The sequence below is a fragment of the Nyctibius grandis genome, chromosome 5 (genome assembly GCF_013368605.1).
Source record: "Nyctibius grandis isolate bNycGra1 chromosome 5, bNycGra1.pri, whole genome shotgun sequence".
Taxonomy (NCBI): Eukaryota; Metazoa; Chordata; class Aves; order Nyctibiiformes; family Nyctibiidae; genus Nyctibius; species Nyctibius grandis.
In genome coordinates this window covers 71,581,598-71,597,154 of record NC_090662.1, presented here as the reverse complement: position 1 = coordinate 71,597,154, position 15,557 = coordinate 71,581,598, and the positions used below count along the sequence as shown (strand labels likewise).

Sequence of the window (15,557 nt, the reverse complement as noted above, 5' to 3'; positions counted from 1 at the left end):
CAATCAATTATTAAAGCAGCAAACCTCTCTTGTAGGAACTTCATAGACATTGTTATAAATATTTTATCTAAAAAAAATTATTTAATCAAGTACCTTAAGGTTTTTGTTGTTGTCACTTTGTGTTAAATGTCAAGTAAAATCTAATTTATTTATTTTAACACACACAGAGATTTTTCAGTGGCTCACTGCACTCTGGGAAAAAACCAAACAAATACTGCCATTCCTCTCAGACAGTGAAGTAACTGCTGAGAAGCGAGGGCAGTGCCAGTGCCTCCTGGACACCACCCCTTTCACCGCAGCAGTGAGTAAAAATAAAGTGGAAGCCACACGCTATGTTGACCAGACAATGTCAGATGCCACATGTATGCTTTCCCAGGAAGCTATGGGCAGGTTGGATGAAATCCCAGCTGCCATAAGGCGGCAGGGTGTCACCCTGGAGGGAGCCAGCAGCAGATCAGGCCAGCTACACCCCACAGCTGGCTGGAGGGTGCGGGGCTGAGCCCTGGCTGGGGGTGAGGACCTCTACCTGGGGCCAGCTTTGAGATGTGGAGCATCCTCACTGCCCTGGGGGGCTGGCTAGAAGAAAGCTTCTGTGGTCTGGAGGGAGACTGGGCTTCTATTCACAGTTTTCTTACAATCTTTTCTGTCTTCTGCTTCCACAGTCCTCCCTGAGGCTGTGCCTCTTGGCTCCTGGTCAGTACATCTGCTATTGCCTATAAAAGAGGCAGCCTAGTGCCCTGCTCTAGACAGCTAAGCAAACAACTTTTTTGTTGTGACCTGTGGCACACCTGGGTACATGGGTCAGGCTCAGAAATAAGAGGACCTGGAAGTGAGCAGGCTCCTGTCCTGGAGGGCTTCACCCCAGCCCCTGTCTACTTCCCTAACCCCAACTGGGTTTATGCCCAGGTCAAGTATGTGAACTCTTTCATCTGAACATTTCAGCAGAGCCAGCAGACATCCAAAGAGCGCTGAGAGGAGCCAGTCCCTGATGCACTGTGTTTTTTGTCACTGGCAATAGCCCCAGACATAAGCATACTGGTATAATCCCTAAGGAAAGTGCTGTGTGGCTTTTATCCCACAAGGTAAAAAAGAGTTGCCTGCATCTGTCTACACTGCCTTTCTTTCCGTGACATTTTGCACATCACCACCACTGCGAACAATTGCCACTCCTCATCCAACGGCTGTGTCATCAGCACCCAGTGCTCATGTCTCAGCCTCACATGGGAAGGAAGATCATTTATTTCTTTCCCTCTTAAAATAAAATAAAAATAAAGGCCCTAAAAGGCATTCTGTCCTATTTTAAAATCCTATAGTTGATCTTCTTAAGCCTTGAAGGGAGATAGAGTGAGTGAGCGAGACCAAAGCCTTTAAGCTAATTAATACTTTCCCCTCCTTACTGCTCAAAGAGAATTTTTTTTTCTAAAAATACCTCCATAGCCCATTTTTAATGCAGTCTTCCTTCACATCAATGTCGCCAATAAAGCAGAGGAGCTGAGCTGTCATCTCTATCTCAGGATCTTCCCCTCCCCTCACTTTGAAGCTGGGATAAGGAGGGAGAGAGGAGGAGAGGCCTGCTATCTGGGCAGCTGTTCTATAGGAAAGGTTGATGGAGGCAAGAGTACAGCCAGGCAAGAGATACAGATGGGACCTCACATGGTGGTCTCCAAAGAGCCCCTTCCCTCTAACACAGGAGGAAGAGCCCAAGCGAAGGGACCATACACACCAGAAGGTGAACGTAACACTTGGATTTGCTTTCAGAATATAAAAAAGCAGGTGGGCAGGAAACACAAAACTATCTAGAAGGAGGACAGCAGAGGTGGATCTGTTTTATGCTAGACAATCTTTGTGTGTGCGTGTGTGTGTGTGTGTGTGTGTCGAGGTGGGAGGGCACCTCTTGGTGCCATCTCTTTGGAAAAGTACTCGTCCATTCCAGGAAGATCCCCAGGCTTAATCCCTCCCTTCTGCTCCCTCAGAACTGTTTGGTGTTTCCTTTAGTAAGCATGCACCATACATACGCGACCATAAAGGTGTATTTACATGTGATGAGGTCTGCTAGGTCTCAGCAGAGGTCTCTGGTACAATGCTCCAATATAACAACAGAAAGAGTTTTGGTGTTCAGAGTGAGGCCATCTTTGCGTTGTACTGCAGCTCAGGACAGTCTCTCCTCCTCTTGAGCTCTCTTTTACTCGTGTGCTCCCTCGCTTGGAACTGGCTGCTGCAAGGAGATAATATTTGAAGAGCAATGAGGAGAAAGCATGGCAAGTGGTACAAGTTCTCAGCTCCAGCTTAGCAGGCAGCAGCAGTGGTGGCAGGGGGAACTCCACCCCTGGGAGTGCCCCAAGGTGGGTCCTTGGCACGGGTGAGTCTGTGTCTCTCCGAGGCTGGCGAATTTTTGAGGTGGGTACAAACCTATGGCCAGGTAAATGCAAGGTAGGGAAGGAGGTTGAGGAGTAGCAAACGGAAGACACAGTGCCTATAAAGCAGCAGGTCATCAAGCCTCTCAGGAACAGGGCAGCAAAGTGCTACATGGGGACAGCACGAGCACGGGAGGACAGCTGGGTTGGCAGGGTGTGAGGATGTGTGAGTGTGTAGGTTGGCAGTTTCTATAGATGGCTCCTCACAATTAGCATCATTTTGAGGGGAGACAGGGTAAGAGTTAGGTCAGTCTGCTTTTTTTTTCTTTTCTTCTTCTTTTACTAAAAAATAAATCACAAACTAGATCTCTGTAGGCAGAAAGGGTCCCCGGGAGGTGGTGGGGAAGGGAAGCGAGGAAGTCTGTGCTGTTTTGGTGCTGGTGGTGTGACTACACGAGGCTGCGTGAGCCACTGGAGTACCTGCGCCTCTGAAGCAGGGAGCTGGGGGGGCAATACTGGTGGGGGTGGTTGTAGGGAGGTGGTGGAGGTGGGAGGGGAGGCTGATGGACCAGCTTCATGGGGGTCCCAGGGAGCCCACTGCCCACACCGCGCCAGGGGGTGGAGGTGCAGGAATCGGAGGTGACGTAGCGTGTCAGAGTCTGGTTGAGGGCCGGCTCCATTCGAGCGAGGCACGGCTTGTCCAAGACAATGACTTTGACAATCTGCTGGCACTGTACAAGTGTCCCCGCTGAGGCGGGGTGTGAGGGCACCAGTGCTGTCTCCAGCCGCTCCCGTGGCATGTTAAGACGCGTGCTGGGCTGCATTCCACTCTCGGGCCCCAGGGCGGAGTTGTGCTGGTACGTTTGAAGCCTGTTGTGAATTGACACCTAGTTTAGAAACAGCCAAAGAAGCATTAAATGTTACAAGACTTTTCCCATCTGCTGCTACTGGCTGCCCTGAACTCCCCCACCAGCCGGCCTCACATGCATGAAACCCTCCTCCCCTCAAAAAAACAGAACAGGCACAACCCCCAGCTGCACAGTCCCCTCCCACAATAGCCCCATCGTCCCCATCTAGGCCTAAGTGCCCCTGTCCTTTCCATCATGTCAAAGGCGGCAGGGCCAGCATTCCCAAATGCAGTGCAACTTTGGTTATCCAAACAGCACAGGGAATGCAAATCAACTCTAAGAGTGGAGGTATCCGTGAATTCTCATGGTAATGAACAGCCCTTGGAGGTCGTGCCCTTATCCCCACCAGCAAAAAGGAGAGGGGAACCAGACAGCAAGGTTTCAGATAATCGAGGTTGTATGTTTCAGCAAAATTACAGTAGCTGAATCTGAGAGAGAGAGAGAGAGAGACAGAGAGACTCAAGCCTTTCCCAGCTCTCTGCCTTTCTGAGTAGGAAGGTACACCACATGACTGGCTAATCTGTTTACAAAGGAAAAAGCAGAAATCTGACATACTGTAGCAAAAGGCAGCTCCCTCTGATCCATTTGATGGTTTGTCAGTGAAAGGAAATGATTTTCAAAAAAAGAAAAAAGAAAGAAAAAATGCTCATCTAGCTCATACAATGATAAAAGAAATTCATGATGAAATGGCAGCAGATTAGATAATCTCAAAGAAATGGAAATGATCCTCTGCTGGCAGAGTATGACTTGGGCAGCTGAAAGGGGGAAGGGAAGCAGGACGTCAGCAGGCTTCCCACAGAGAGATGCTGATAATGGAGTCAAATAAGGGATCTCACTGAGTCCTGTTTGAAAAGGAGGAGCTGGCCTGGACTGGAGGTCCCTAGGGGGAAAAGCACAGCAGGAAAATGGTGCTTCCTGAATGGTAGATGAAGTTATAGCTCCTCCTGGCAAGGACATCGGCTGATGGAGACCCCAGACCAGAGCAAAGTTGCCGGCTCAAAACAGAATGTCAGTCAAGTGACAAACCCTGGGTAGGAAAAAAGTACTTGCAGGTTGGCATGGCACTTCCAGCTAGGCAGGGGTACAGATGGGTAGATGGGACAGTGGGGGTGCCCTGACGGTCTGGTGTGTTGGGCAGCAGCGCCAGCAACTGGGAAGGAGAAGCTATGGAGTGGCCAAGCTTCCCACCATGCTGGAACAAGGATGAGCTGTCTGTCCCTACTCAAGCATGGAGGTTGCTCAGACTCACTGCAGAGCAGGACATAATATTGTGCCAATACTTATTCAGGCAGTGGAACATCTCCTAGAAAAAACTGGTTGCTGGGCCATGAAATGCTAATGACATTGGGATATATGGAAGCCATTCTCCACAAGGAAACACTCCTCCCAACAGGAATAGGAAATTGGCTGGGAGAGGCACCTTCCCCAGGAAAGGGGTGTCTGCAGGGAAATGGGGCGCTCTTCAGGGAAAAGAAGCAGCACCCACTCCCCACAGAGAAGTTGAACTCTTCGAGTAAATATACTATGACAGGAGGGGAAAGAACTACCCTGGAAAAGGGCAAATTCAGGACAATGGAGATATTCCACACAGGGAGAGAGCAGGAAGTAGCAGATAAGATTTTCAGTGTGAAGATAGCATTTTCCTGTTTCCTCACAGGCAGTGGGAGTACGGGTATCTGTGAAGAAACAGGCAATCCACTGGATGCTAGACATCCCTGCAAAGACAGATGTACACAGGATAGCCAAGCTCCCTACCTAGGAAGGTGAAGCTCTAGGGAAAGTCTCTGGTATACAAAGGCCATGCTTAATCCCCTTCAAGGGGGGATGGAGAGACAGAGCTGCAGAGATTGTGCAGGAAAGCTGGGCTGTGGGGAATTTGCATGTGATGCTGCATGGAGTTAGCATGTCAGGGAAGTCTTTAGTGGGGTTCTCAGTCTCCCCGTAAGCAGTGGGTGAGTTAGTCTACAGCGTTTGGGAGCTTGGTCCATGAGGGATGTTACAGTTATAAAAACGGATTGAAAATGCTTTGAAGTTTAGTTTGGATTTGAAAGTTGTATTACCCGTCCTAGCAGTAACTTTTAATTGTATCTCTGGAAATTGGTAAAATTGTCAGTCTGGCTGGGGAGGCATTGATTAAAACCTGAGAAAAGAAACAACAGAGAATGTGAGAAGAGCTGAAGTGAGAGAGAATTACTTACCTCAGCTGCTCTGCACTCTACTTACCTCCACTGTGCTGTCTGAGACCTTCTCCCCCAAATCCTTCTTGCCTTTGAAATAAAACAAAAGCTCTCACTCATGAGGTCTGTACCTCTAGTCAAGACCTGGCCCTCGTACTGTGGACTGGAAAGCTAAAGGGAGCAGTACAGGGCTGAACAAGACTCTTGACTGCAAGAACAAATCCAGACCCTCCTGCAACCTGATAGCTGCTTAATGGGGCAGGGGGAGGCCCCTTTGGGGTCCTATCCTTAAGTCCTGATCTGAGTGACATTCTAGTGAGTTGGTAGCCACTCAGCTCTGTACTTGATTCTTGCTGGCATACAAGACAAGGCATGAATGGACACCAAGCCTTTAATATTAAGAGGCTGGTCCAAACTGTTGGTGAAGAGGCTGGAGGAAGTTGATAGTGCAGTTACTGTGTTGTGTTAGTACAGGGAAGAAAAAGTGGGCCAGGTTCTCCAGCAGTCACTTATGCTCCATCAGTAATGCCTCTTTGCTAGATGTTACAGCTGCAGACTGGGTAATGAGACTTTAGGGGCTTTTCTAAGGTATTTGAAGAATGCATATGTTCTCATATTTCCACTATTTGCCGAAGGCTAAAGGATACAAACCTGATAATTTCTTTTTGCAGTTATTCTCACAGGAACCAATAAGAACACATTTGCAAAGGCAGCACTGCTTGACCAAGAGAAGTTGGGTGTCCTCTTACCTGTTGGAGAGCCTTGCTTAGACTGCAGTTCCATCTGAGCTCCGTTGGTCCTTAATGAGAGAGTCTTTGCCCCTTGCTGTTTTTCCAGCTCCCCTGAAAGACAGACATATGGAAGTGAATGAGGAGAGGGATGGAGGGAAGGACACCAGCATATTGAAGGAGCAATATGGGAAGTCAGCAAGGAGAATCAATGCAAGAAAATTACAAGATAGTGTCAAGAAGGGAGGGAGAGAAGAACAGCCAAGAAAGAAACAGAAACTGGAAATGACTTGACATGTGGAGGAACTTGTATATCTCCACGTGACCTTCTGTGTATGACCTGCATTTATACTGAATAGTTTATTGCTGCACAGGGGGAGACCGCTGATGCTGAGCTACTTTGGCTCATCAGTTTATACATGTAAAGGCCATCAAAGGCTACTTGGACTTCTCATCTGTATAAGACAGGCCACAGAGGGACACAGTACACACTGCTTGTCCCCTAGACATTCCTGGAATGAAGGACAACTCTGCTAAGGCTACCAGACCTGTCCTGTACTTCCCATCTATCTACAAATCATATTTACACAGTCAAAGGAGTATGAGATGGAGAAGAGTCTTCTGGGTCTGGCAGTATAAGCTTCACTGTTCCAGGCCACTGTATCATACACCCTGTTTCATAAGCATCATAAGTAGTTAAGTTCTTCCATTTCTCCTGCTGGTGGGTGCTCTCAGAGCCTGACTGCTTTTTCACCCTATTGGTGAACACAAGAACAATCCTGTGCAGACTTGTGCTACTTATCCTCTTTCCTCCTGTTCCTGAAGAACCTATTCCCCTTATCTTTTCTCCCTTGTAGACACATGCAGTGTGATGGCATTGGAATGTAAATTGCATTAGAAGCCCTTACATTCAATTCGTATCTGCTCCAGCTCTGTCACTTCTGCTATTGACTCTTTCAGATCTTCCACAAACTTCTGCATTTCTTCAGCACCCAGAGCACAGAAGTGTAGTACCTGTTTCTTCTCTGAGCCCGAAACTGGAGTCACCAGTGTGATGCCATGGGGGTAATCTGTAAAGATGTGTCAACAAAATAAAGAGGTGTTAGGCATTCTTGCTGGAGTAGTTGGCTTCTTTGGTACATCCATCTGCAGGACAGAGAATTTTCAACATGAGTCCAAAGGAATGGCACACCTAGAGTTTGTCACACTGCAAACTGTGTGAACTTGCAGCATTGCAGCCCTCTAAGAGAACAGAAACGCCAAGCTGCAGCAGCAAGGCAAGTGCCACCAGCACCACAGCGCTGCCAAACCCAGAAAACTCTAGCTCTTAGGTAGACAGTGCAACATTGGCTCTGGGAACCTGAGCACAGAGGTACGACTGTAAAGACCTTCTGAATCTGTGGAGGAGTAAACAGTATATATGAGGCCAACAACACTATTTCTCCTGTGGGAGATGCAGCAGGAGAGGTCGTCTCCCGGAGTCAAAGCCAGAACAGCCATTAACATCCACAGTGGCAGGACTTCTCCCCAGTCTTTACTTCCATCAGCAGAGAGCACAGCATGGGTGGGGAGCTCATTGTGCTGTGCAGAGAGGATGGTAAAGAGAAAGACGTGGGTTTGTAGGTCTCTGCTTCGTACTCCCCAACAGCAAAACACACAGGAATGTAAATGAAAGGACACGCCCAGAGAGTGAAAATATCACAATAAAAGTCCTTGTGTTTTAAAGATCAGGTTGGGTGCAGGGAGGTGGTGGCTGGAGATTCAGCCAACAGAAGCAAGAGAACGAGAGTGTGCAGAGAATTGGCTACACTTGTGACTGGACTTTCTCTGCGTTTTGCTCAATGGCCAGTGGCTTCAATCCCTTCTCTCTTTCCCTCTTGCCTTTCTCTACATTTAATTTCTCACTTCCCCTGTCTTGTTTTCTCTTCTCCTCCACTGCTCCTGCATCTGCCTGCCTTCCCCACCCTCTTCTTTTATCAGTTTTTACCAAACAAGTCAAAGGACCAACCTGCTATTTACTGCCAGCCCTCAGCTCCCCCCCATTTGTGTCCCAGGCCCCTTTTCCCACCCTGTGTCTGTCTCATCTGTTCAGATCACAAGCTCTTTAGGACATCTGCTTTTCTGTCTCTGCACAGGATACAGGATGCCTTTGCCAGAAAATCCTTGGGCACTCCCAGGACAGTCCCGATACCCCTGAAAGCTGATCCCAGCTCTGATGGTGGCTCCTGGGGATGCTCAGTTATGAATGACTCTTTTTACAGACAGGGATGTGCAAGTCTCTGCATGCTACAGAGGGCAGGGTGTTCAGAGAGTGACTAATGCTGCCAATGAGAGAGGATGTAAAAAACAGTATAGTCACAGTGCTGCTATAGTCTTCCTTCCTTGCAGCATGTTCTGCAGGTGCTCACAAAAACCCAGTGGGCATCAGCCATGCTTGCCTGGGACTGCTGTGCAGCACCTCTGCCTACGCCAGCAGGAAGCCTGCCTGTTTCTGGAACTCCTCCAATGCACAACCAGCCTCAATCATGACACATCATGGCTCTATTCCCAGACCATCAAGGTCAGGCTGACTAGGGCTGGCCTCTCGCCATGCTTTGGTGGGTGCTGTTCCAAGGGCCCTGCTTCTGTCTTGGGAAGCTTTCAGCACAGCACAGCATGGCACAGCACAGGGAGGTGGCAGCAGCACCTGAGCCTTTATCAATTTCAAAAGTAGAGGTGGGATTGTGACTTTTGGGCATGAGGGGAGAGGGGCTAAAGCTGGCAGCAGAAGTTTTGACAGCAAGGTTCTCCGCCTACAGTTGGCTCCTGAGAGCTCAGTGAAATATATCTGGGGGTTGACTCCCTTATTCCTCCCCACTAGCGCTCTCTCTGCCACCATGACAAGCCAGATCCTCCAATGAGCTTAAGTTCAGCCCTTCTGCAGGTGCTCAGTCCTAGCAAGCCTCTTCTCACTACACTGTACCTGCACAGTGCTCTTCTCAGCACCAAGCCTCAGTTTTCTCCCCTCCGCTTTTAACCGTGATGGAATCTCTCATCTGATGCAAACTCACACTGGGTGACACAGCCCCCTCCCTTCTTCTCCTTTTCCCTGCCAAACCCCTCCAGGCAACCAAGGAGCAATGGACTTACATTCATTCTCAAAGAGATGGAACTGCATCCCTAGTAGGCCCACCGACTTGCAAAACGTATATGTTGAGGAACTTTTCTTCTTGGGGCAAAGCTTGAGGATCTGTTGGAGGGAGAGATGCATCATTGGGCAGGGTGCTGGAGAACAGTGAGGCAAGAACAATGCAAACTGCTCAAAGTAAAAATGCTTTTTGCAAGCTCTGTTAATTGTACATGGAAGTAACACTTGGTGACTGACAGGCTCTTTGCCCAGAAAACTGCCTGGCATGCTGCACTTGTAACAACACTTCTGAAATTCTGTACGCACAGCCCTGGGGCCCACTCAGCTCTCTGTCTCCCAGGGCTGCTGGCTTTTTGATGCCCACATTTCTGACTTTGCAAGCATAATTCTTTTCACCAAGGGCCAGATCAAAAGGCGAAGAGAAGCCTGTCAGAAATACCTTAGAGCTGGGAACAAGAGAGTATGTGAATGCTGGGCTGCCCTTGCTCCCTCAGCACTAGTTCTTATGGATCTGATTTATCCCGTGGAGTAGAGGGATAGCAATGAGCAGACCCTCTCCCCTGCTTCGCAACTGCACAAATGGGTGCAGAGGAACAGGCAGGGAAAGCTCTCTTGTCCTCTCTCCTACAAAAGGGTTTGGTTTTAGCCTTACATTTGCAACACCCACAGTTTCATTTTGCCATTAAATTCAACAGAACTTCCATCTAGTTTGGTGTCCTTCCAGTCTGAGCGTACGTACCTCTGCCATTCCTTATACCTGTCTGAACTCAGTTGCAAGGTAGCTGGGGCAGGACACTTTTAGAAGTACTGCACACATTTGGGACTGCAGTAAGTAATATCTACTCTCCTACAGCCTTTGCAATGTTAGAAGGCAGTGGTTTTAATGTGTCTGGCAGGAAAGATTTGAAGTGCATGGGAGGGCTCTGTCTGCTATAGTACAAACAGACAAAGAAATGAACCTCTCTTTTATGAAATGAACCTCCCTGCTGGCAAAGGCATGAGAGAGAGCAATGACATTGCTTGGATGGCTGTGGGATGTGACAGTTTGTTTTTTCAAGGGTTAGAGGAGTTTTAGAATTGGTAGGTTTTTAACCGTGAAGGATCCAGAGCTGTGTCTTACAATGTTGATGGACTAGGAGATGGTCTGTCCTTAGGACAGCGGGGAAATGGATGTTGTAGACTGGTTTTAGATTTCTTTGTAGAAATCAGGGCGAGTTTTATCACTGCAGTGCCCATTGCCTGAGCACACTCACCACAAGCAGGTCATTGAAGAGAAAAACTTCCCTCTGGTGAGCTGCTTGCTTCTGCACTTTGTTCACATCAGTCACTTCGTACAAGCGGCTGCAGCAGACCAGCCGACGATGGGGCACGGACAGAACCTGCAGAAGACCCACAAGAGCATGCAGGGGCTGAGGGAGGTGCCACTGTGGGTATCCCTCACCCTCAGCCTGCACGACCCTGCCCAGTGACAGTAGCACAAGCCAATTCTGCCCACTCAGATTGTCTCCTCACCACCACTCCTCACCATCACTTTTCCTGATGGAGCAATAGCAGAGAGAGCTATGCCTTTGTGATCTGGATAAATCAATAAATCAGAGGAGTGGGACAGGCTATAGACAACTCTCTTGCTCACACATCCTATCTTCATATACCTCTGGCATCCAGTCACTGGTTGACCGTTCATCCTCTCTCACCCCACCGGACATCTGCAGGTTTCCTGGGCTCTGAGAAATTACTCTGCTAATTTTGGGTAAAACAGTATGTATGTTTTTGCATTACAGATCAGTTACTGCTAAAGAAGCTGTCTCTGCATTTGAGGGTCTCTTAAACCCAGCAGTCCTTAGGGAACTCATTAGAGACAGACGGGTGAAATTGTTCTCTTTGCCTTCCACTTCCTACACTCTCACAAGGCCTGAAAGTTTGAAACACTGCAGGGCTATCACTGGAGCACTGGCAGGCAGGACCTGCAATGAGATTCTTGGGCAAACAATTACCGCACCAGATACTGTAAACTCTGGCCAAGGAGATCCCCTCAAATTAGGAAAGAATGGGATAGCAAGGAAAAACGTGTTTGGAGAAAAAGGAGTGAATTCATCAAGACAGACAAGGAAAGTATTACAGAAGAGGAGCAGGGGCATAGACGAAAAAGGCAGAAAAGAGCGCCAGTGAAGGAGGTGGGGGTGAGAGGGGTGAGCAGGTGCCAGCGGGGTTATGAGTGCTCACCGTTTTCATTCCAACTATGGACTTCTCCACTTTGGTGACATAAGTCACATGGTCCTCATTGGATTTTAGCTCTTTCTGCTGGATCCTCTCGTAGATCCCCACCACCAGCTCCCGTGGGATGTCAGCACCATCGTCCACCCCTGCCAAACACAGAAGATGTTAGGCAGGCTAGGCAGGGAGAAAAGGAAAGGGAAGAACCGGTGGTCCCTGACAAGCAACTACTGCCTCTACACTGTCCAGTGCTGGGAAGGATGAAGGGAAAGAGCAATACTTCACTTTAGGCTGTCTTCTTTCTTGCTCTAACACACCTAATGCACCAGCAGGAGAGACTGATGTCTCTAAGGCCAATGCAGAAGACTTCATTATTTCTTTGCTCTGCATGGTGGCTCCTTTCCATGTGTTCCCTAAGGTTTTATAGCCACAATTTCACATGCATATATCTTGGGCCACTCCGTAGCAACCCCTGCATTGATTTCATATCATCAGTAGTGCTAGATGTGGAGAAAATCTATGATGGGATCCAGCTGCTCCTCCTGCCAGTGCAAGCATCAGACCTCCTGTTCACTTGGTGGCCTCCACCATCTTCCTTCTGTGATGTCTCCTAGGAGTAATACTTTCCTGTTCCTCTGACTGTGATATCTCTGTCTTGGCCCTGTCCCTTTCCTCTTTTACATCTCCTTAGATAACTCTCCAAATTTTGCTGTCTGACCCTTGCAGAGCCTGGCAGAAAAGTTTTCTTTCACCCTTCCCTAAGCCAAACACCACAAATTAAACTGCCAGCCTTTCCTCTGAACTGAATTCCTTCGGTCATTTTATATTGATTTTCTCTGCTTTACCTCCAGCTCCCTGGTCTGAGAACCCCGAGTGACGCAGGTGAGGAACTGCTAAGGAATGGCGAGGCATTGTCATCTCCTGGCTCCCTCATCCACATCCTTGAAAATGTAGCCTGAATACTGTGTCATTTTTCAAACACAGGCTGGTGAAGCTACTGACTTGGGCATTGGCCTGCAGGTGAGTCTGGAATGAACTGTCTCCCCTTGTCTGGAATGGGGTGGCATTCGCTCGCTCTAGCGAGTTGTGGTGTGTAATACACTAGAGGTCAGTGATCCTTATGTTGGCTGAATTCATTGTGATGTGAACTGGCAGATTTTCAAGCAAATCTAAGAAGTTAACATAAAAACCCCTTTTGAGCTAGTGCTATCAGCTGTCATACCAAAGGGGATGATGGCAGGTATCTGTCCCATTCAGTATCTCAGGAAATAACCTGAAAGGGAGCCTCAGTGTCACATTACACCAGTCTGAAGTGGATGACAAATTGGGGAAGGTGTGGGAGGCTGAGATGACACTTTCTGAACAACAGTCAGGACAAAGAAACAAGTCAAAGGAACCCACAGAAGTTCAAAACCTAGACAGGGATTTACACTGGAAAAACTTAGAGGGAGCTTCATCTGAATTGCAGATTTGCAGTAAGAGACACTTGGAAGACAGCTGACCTAGGATGACCTAGGAGTGAACATGGCTGGGAAACTAGACAAGAGTTTATCTAGACATGATGTCAAAAAGGCCAAACAATAATAAGCTGCACTAGCAGATCTGAAAATAAGGAGGAGGCAGTGGCTCTATCTATGAGTATGTTGTGATCACATCTGAAAAAGTGCTTTTAGCAACCTATTACCAAGATGGGAAGGACTGACCTTGCAAAACAGAAGAAAATTGATTTGGGGAACGGCTGTATCAGAAATTGCAAAAAGGTAATGTATGCATGAACCCTGTCAGGCCTACAGTTACTATAAGTAATTGCAAGCAATTAAGATGGGGAAGATTTAGCCTGAACAGAAGGAAAATATGTTCATATATTCAAAGCAAACAGGAGGGGAAGGGCTTGTTTAGCACAATCCAGCAGGGTCTAAGAAGGATGGAGCTGAACAATAGGAAAATGTAATACAGTGGACTGCTTCCAAGAAGTGAGATCTATTAAAAGATGAAACCATCTCTCAAGGAAAATGGTTGGTTTCTGAGAAGGCTGGACAGCTTTCTGCAGAAGAGAAAGCTTAGATTTTCCCCTTCCCCAGCATCCTATAAGACACCTCAAAGGGCCCTCCATGTCTGGCTCACAGCGAGCAGCAGTAGCCCTGAAGAAAGGCAGCTCCACTAGGCTTTTGCTACCTTCACCTAGACAGAATTTAGAGCAGCAAGAGGGCAAAAAAATCAAAGCAGGACCCTCACCTCTCAGATTGCGAATGAAGTCCTCCAGCATCATCTTCCTGTCAGGCTTGATGTTGGGGCTGTACATGTCCGTATTGAGGAGGATGATTGCAAAGGCCAAGATGAAGATGGTGTCCGGGTTGTGAAACTGCTGGACCACATCTGGGTTACACATGCAGTACCTCTGGCTGCAGCAGGAGGGATGCACACACTTAACACGGAACATGGGAGCCCTCTGTTCCAGGGTGGCAATGGCTTCATCACAAGTGGATCAAATTCCTCCTTTCACTCCACCTCTCACACAAATGAGAAGGAACTGACTGCTCTTTGAAGGCAAATTTACCTACCAATGGCTGAAGTAGCCACTGAAACTTCAGCCTTCTTGTCCTCAGGAGCCAAAAGAGCAAGTGAGACTAGAGAGGACTACTCAGGCTGGTGTCACTATGTAAGGGTAATATAGGAGGTGTCTACTCCAGCCTGCCTTGCTAAGGGCAAAGCGCTCCTCTGGGTGCACCAAGGGAGCAACCCAGCACCCCTGCAAGCCCCATTGCTGCTCTTCCTATGAGTCAACAATGAACAGAGAGCCCCCTGCTGACAGACATGTCAGGATTGGCCTCACTCTGGCCCCTTGTGCCCTTCATGCCACTGAACATCTGACAAGGACATGGCTCTGCTGCAGCAGTGGCCCAGAGGACTCTGTGCTTCAGAAGCCCCTCCAGGATCACCTTCGTTGGAAGGGAGGTCCCTGGCCACTCACTCCATGGCTGATGAATCTTTTCTGCCTTGGGTGTGCCCTCTGCTTCCACCTGGTTGCAGCAGTAGGGCTGCAGGGCTCATTCTCTTACCTGAAAGCCTCAATTAGCCGCTCGACCTTCTGCGCCTCCCCCTGCACGCGGATGTGGGCCTGGAATTTCCGCAGGGCTTCATCCAGCTCCATGCCTGAGAAGTCCATCTCGTCCACCACGCAGCTGTGGGAGGGGGACACAGCCTTCATCAGCACCTCCTCCCACAGAGGACACCAGGCAGGCTCCTTCACTGCAGTGCAAAGGCTCAGTTCCCAAGGGAAATACCACGGGAGAGGCCCTGAGACATCACTACAGCTGCCCAGATCATACTTCGAATGGGCAGTAATTTCAGACAAGTGATTCCTGCATTCTACAGCAGGTGAGCAATTCTTGTGCCTAATCATATATATATATATATATGCACATGTGTATATAACAATGGTATAGGTATATATATCTGTCTCTCATATCATACCATATACAGCATATATATTTACATATACAGTGTATATATATGTATTGATATTTATCTGGATCTATATAGATACAGATATCTAGACATCTATATTGACATAGATATTTAGATACCTATATCAATACTAACATCAATATAGATATAGATCCATCTATTTCTACCTTTCCTATCATCCGGTAATCCTTCAGACATCGTCCCTTCCTCCCTCCCTCTCAGCACATGCACTTGTTCACTACCTGCTTATCCATCCTTCTCTTATCTCTATTTACTGGGCTGTTCCTGCACTTGTCCTCTCCTCATCTTCCATTCTGTCCAGTATACATCCCCATTTGCAACTCGTACATTCTTCACCACTTTGACTCCCACTCAACCCTTGCAGCAACAATGTTCATTGTCTTTAAAGACCAGAGCCAGCCCAGAAAAAACATGAAATGGAAGCTGTTGCACAGAAATAACATCGCAACATCAGCTGTCTTGTAACATCAAGACTGGGTAAAACTCTGCCCACGTAGTCAAACACCAGGAGTCCCGAACAATTCATTCTGTCCAAACCCCTATTCATTTTATACATTTCT

The 15,557-nt window shown here is 48.0% G+C and overlaps 1 protein-coding gene across 1 annotated transcript in view; it reads right to left on the bottom strand.

The window, feature by feature from the left end:
• Positions 1–2,784: 2,784 nt before the first annotated feature.
• IQSEC3 (IQ motif and Sec7 domain ArfGEF 3) overlaps positions 2,785–15,557 on the bottom strand; it is a 102,148-nt gene continuing 89,375 nt past the window's right edge. The window contains exons 6-14 of the mRNA XM_068401574.1: positions 14,568–14,690; positions 13,744–13,910; positions 11,518–11,657; positions 10,548–10,673; positions 9,297–9,396; positions 7,076–7,237; positions 6,189–6,281; positions 5,486–5,529; positions 2,785–3,241 (exon numbers count right to left, since the gene is read on the bottom strand). Of these exons, the coding sequence (XP_068257675.1) occupies positions 2,804–3,241; positions 5,486–5,529; positions 6,189–6,281; positions 7,076–7,237; positions 9,297–9,396; positions 10,548–10,673; positions 11,518–11,657; positions 13,744–13,910; positions 14,568–14,690 (1,393 nt within the window). The 3' untranslated portion in view covers positions 2,785–2,803. The remainder of the gene's footprint in view (positions 3,242–5,485; positions 5,530–6,188; positions 6,282–7,075; positions 7,238–9,296; positions 9,397–10,547; positions 10,674–11,517; positions 11,658–13,743; positions 13,911–14,567; positions 14,691–15,557) is intronic.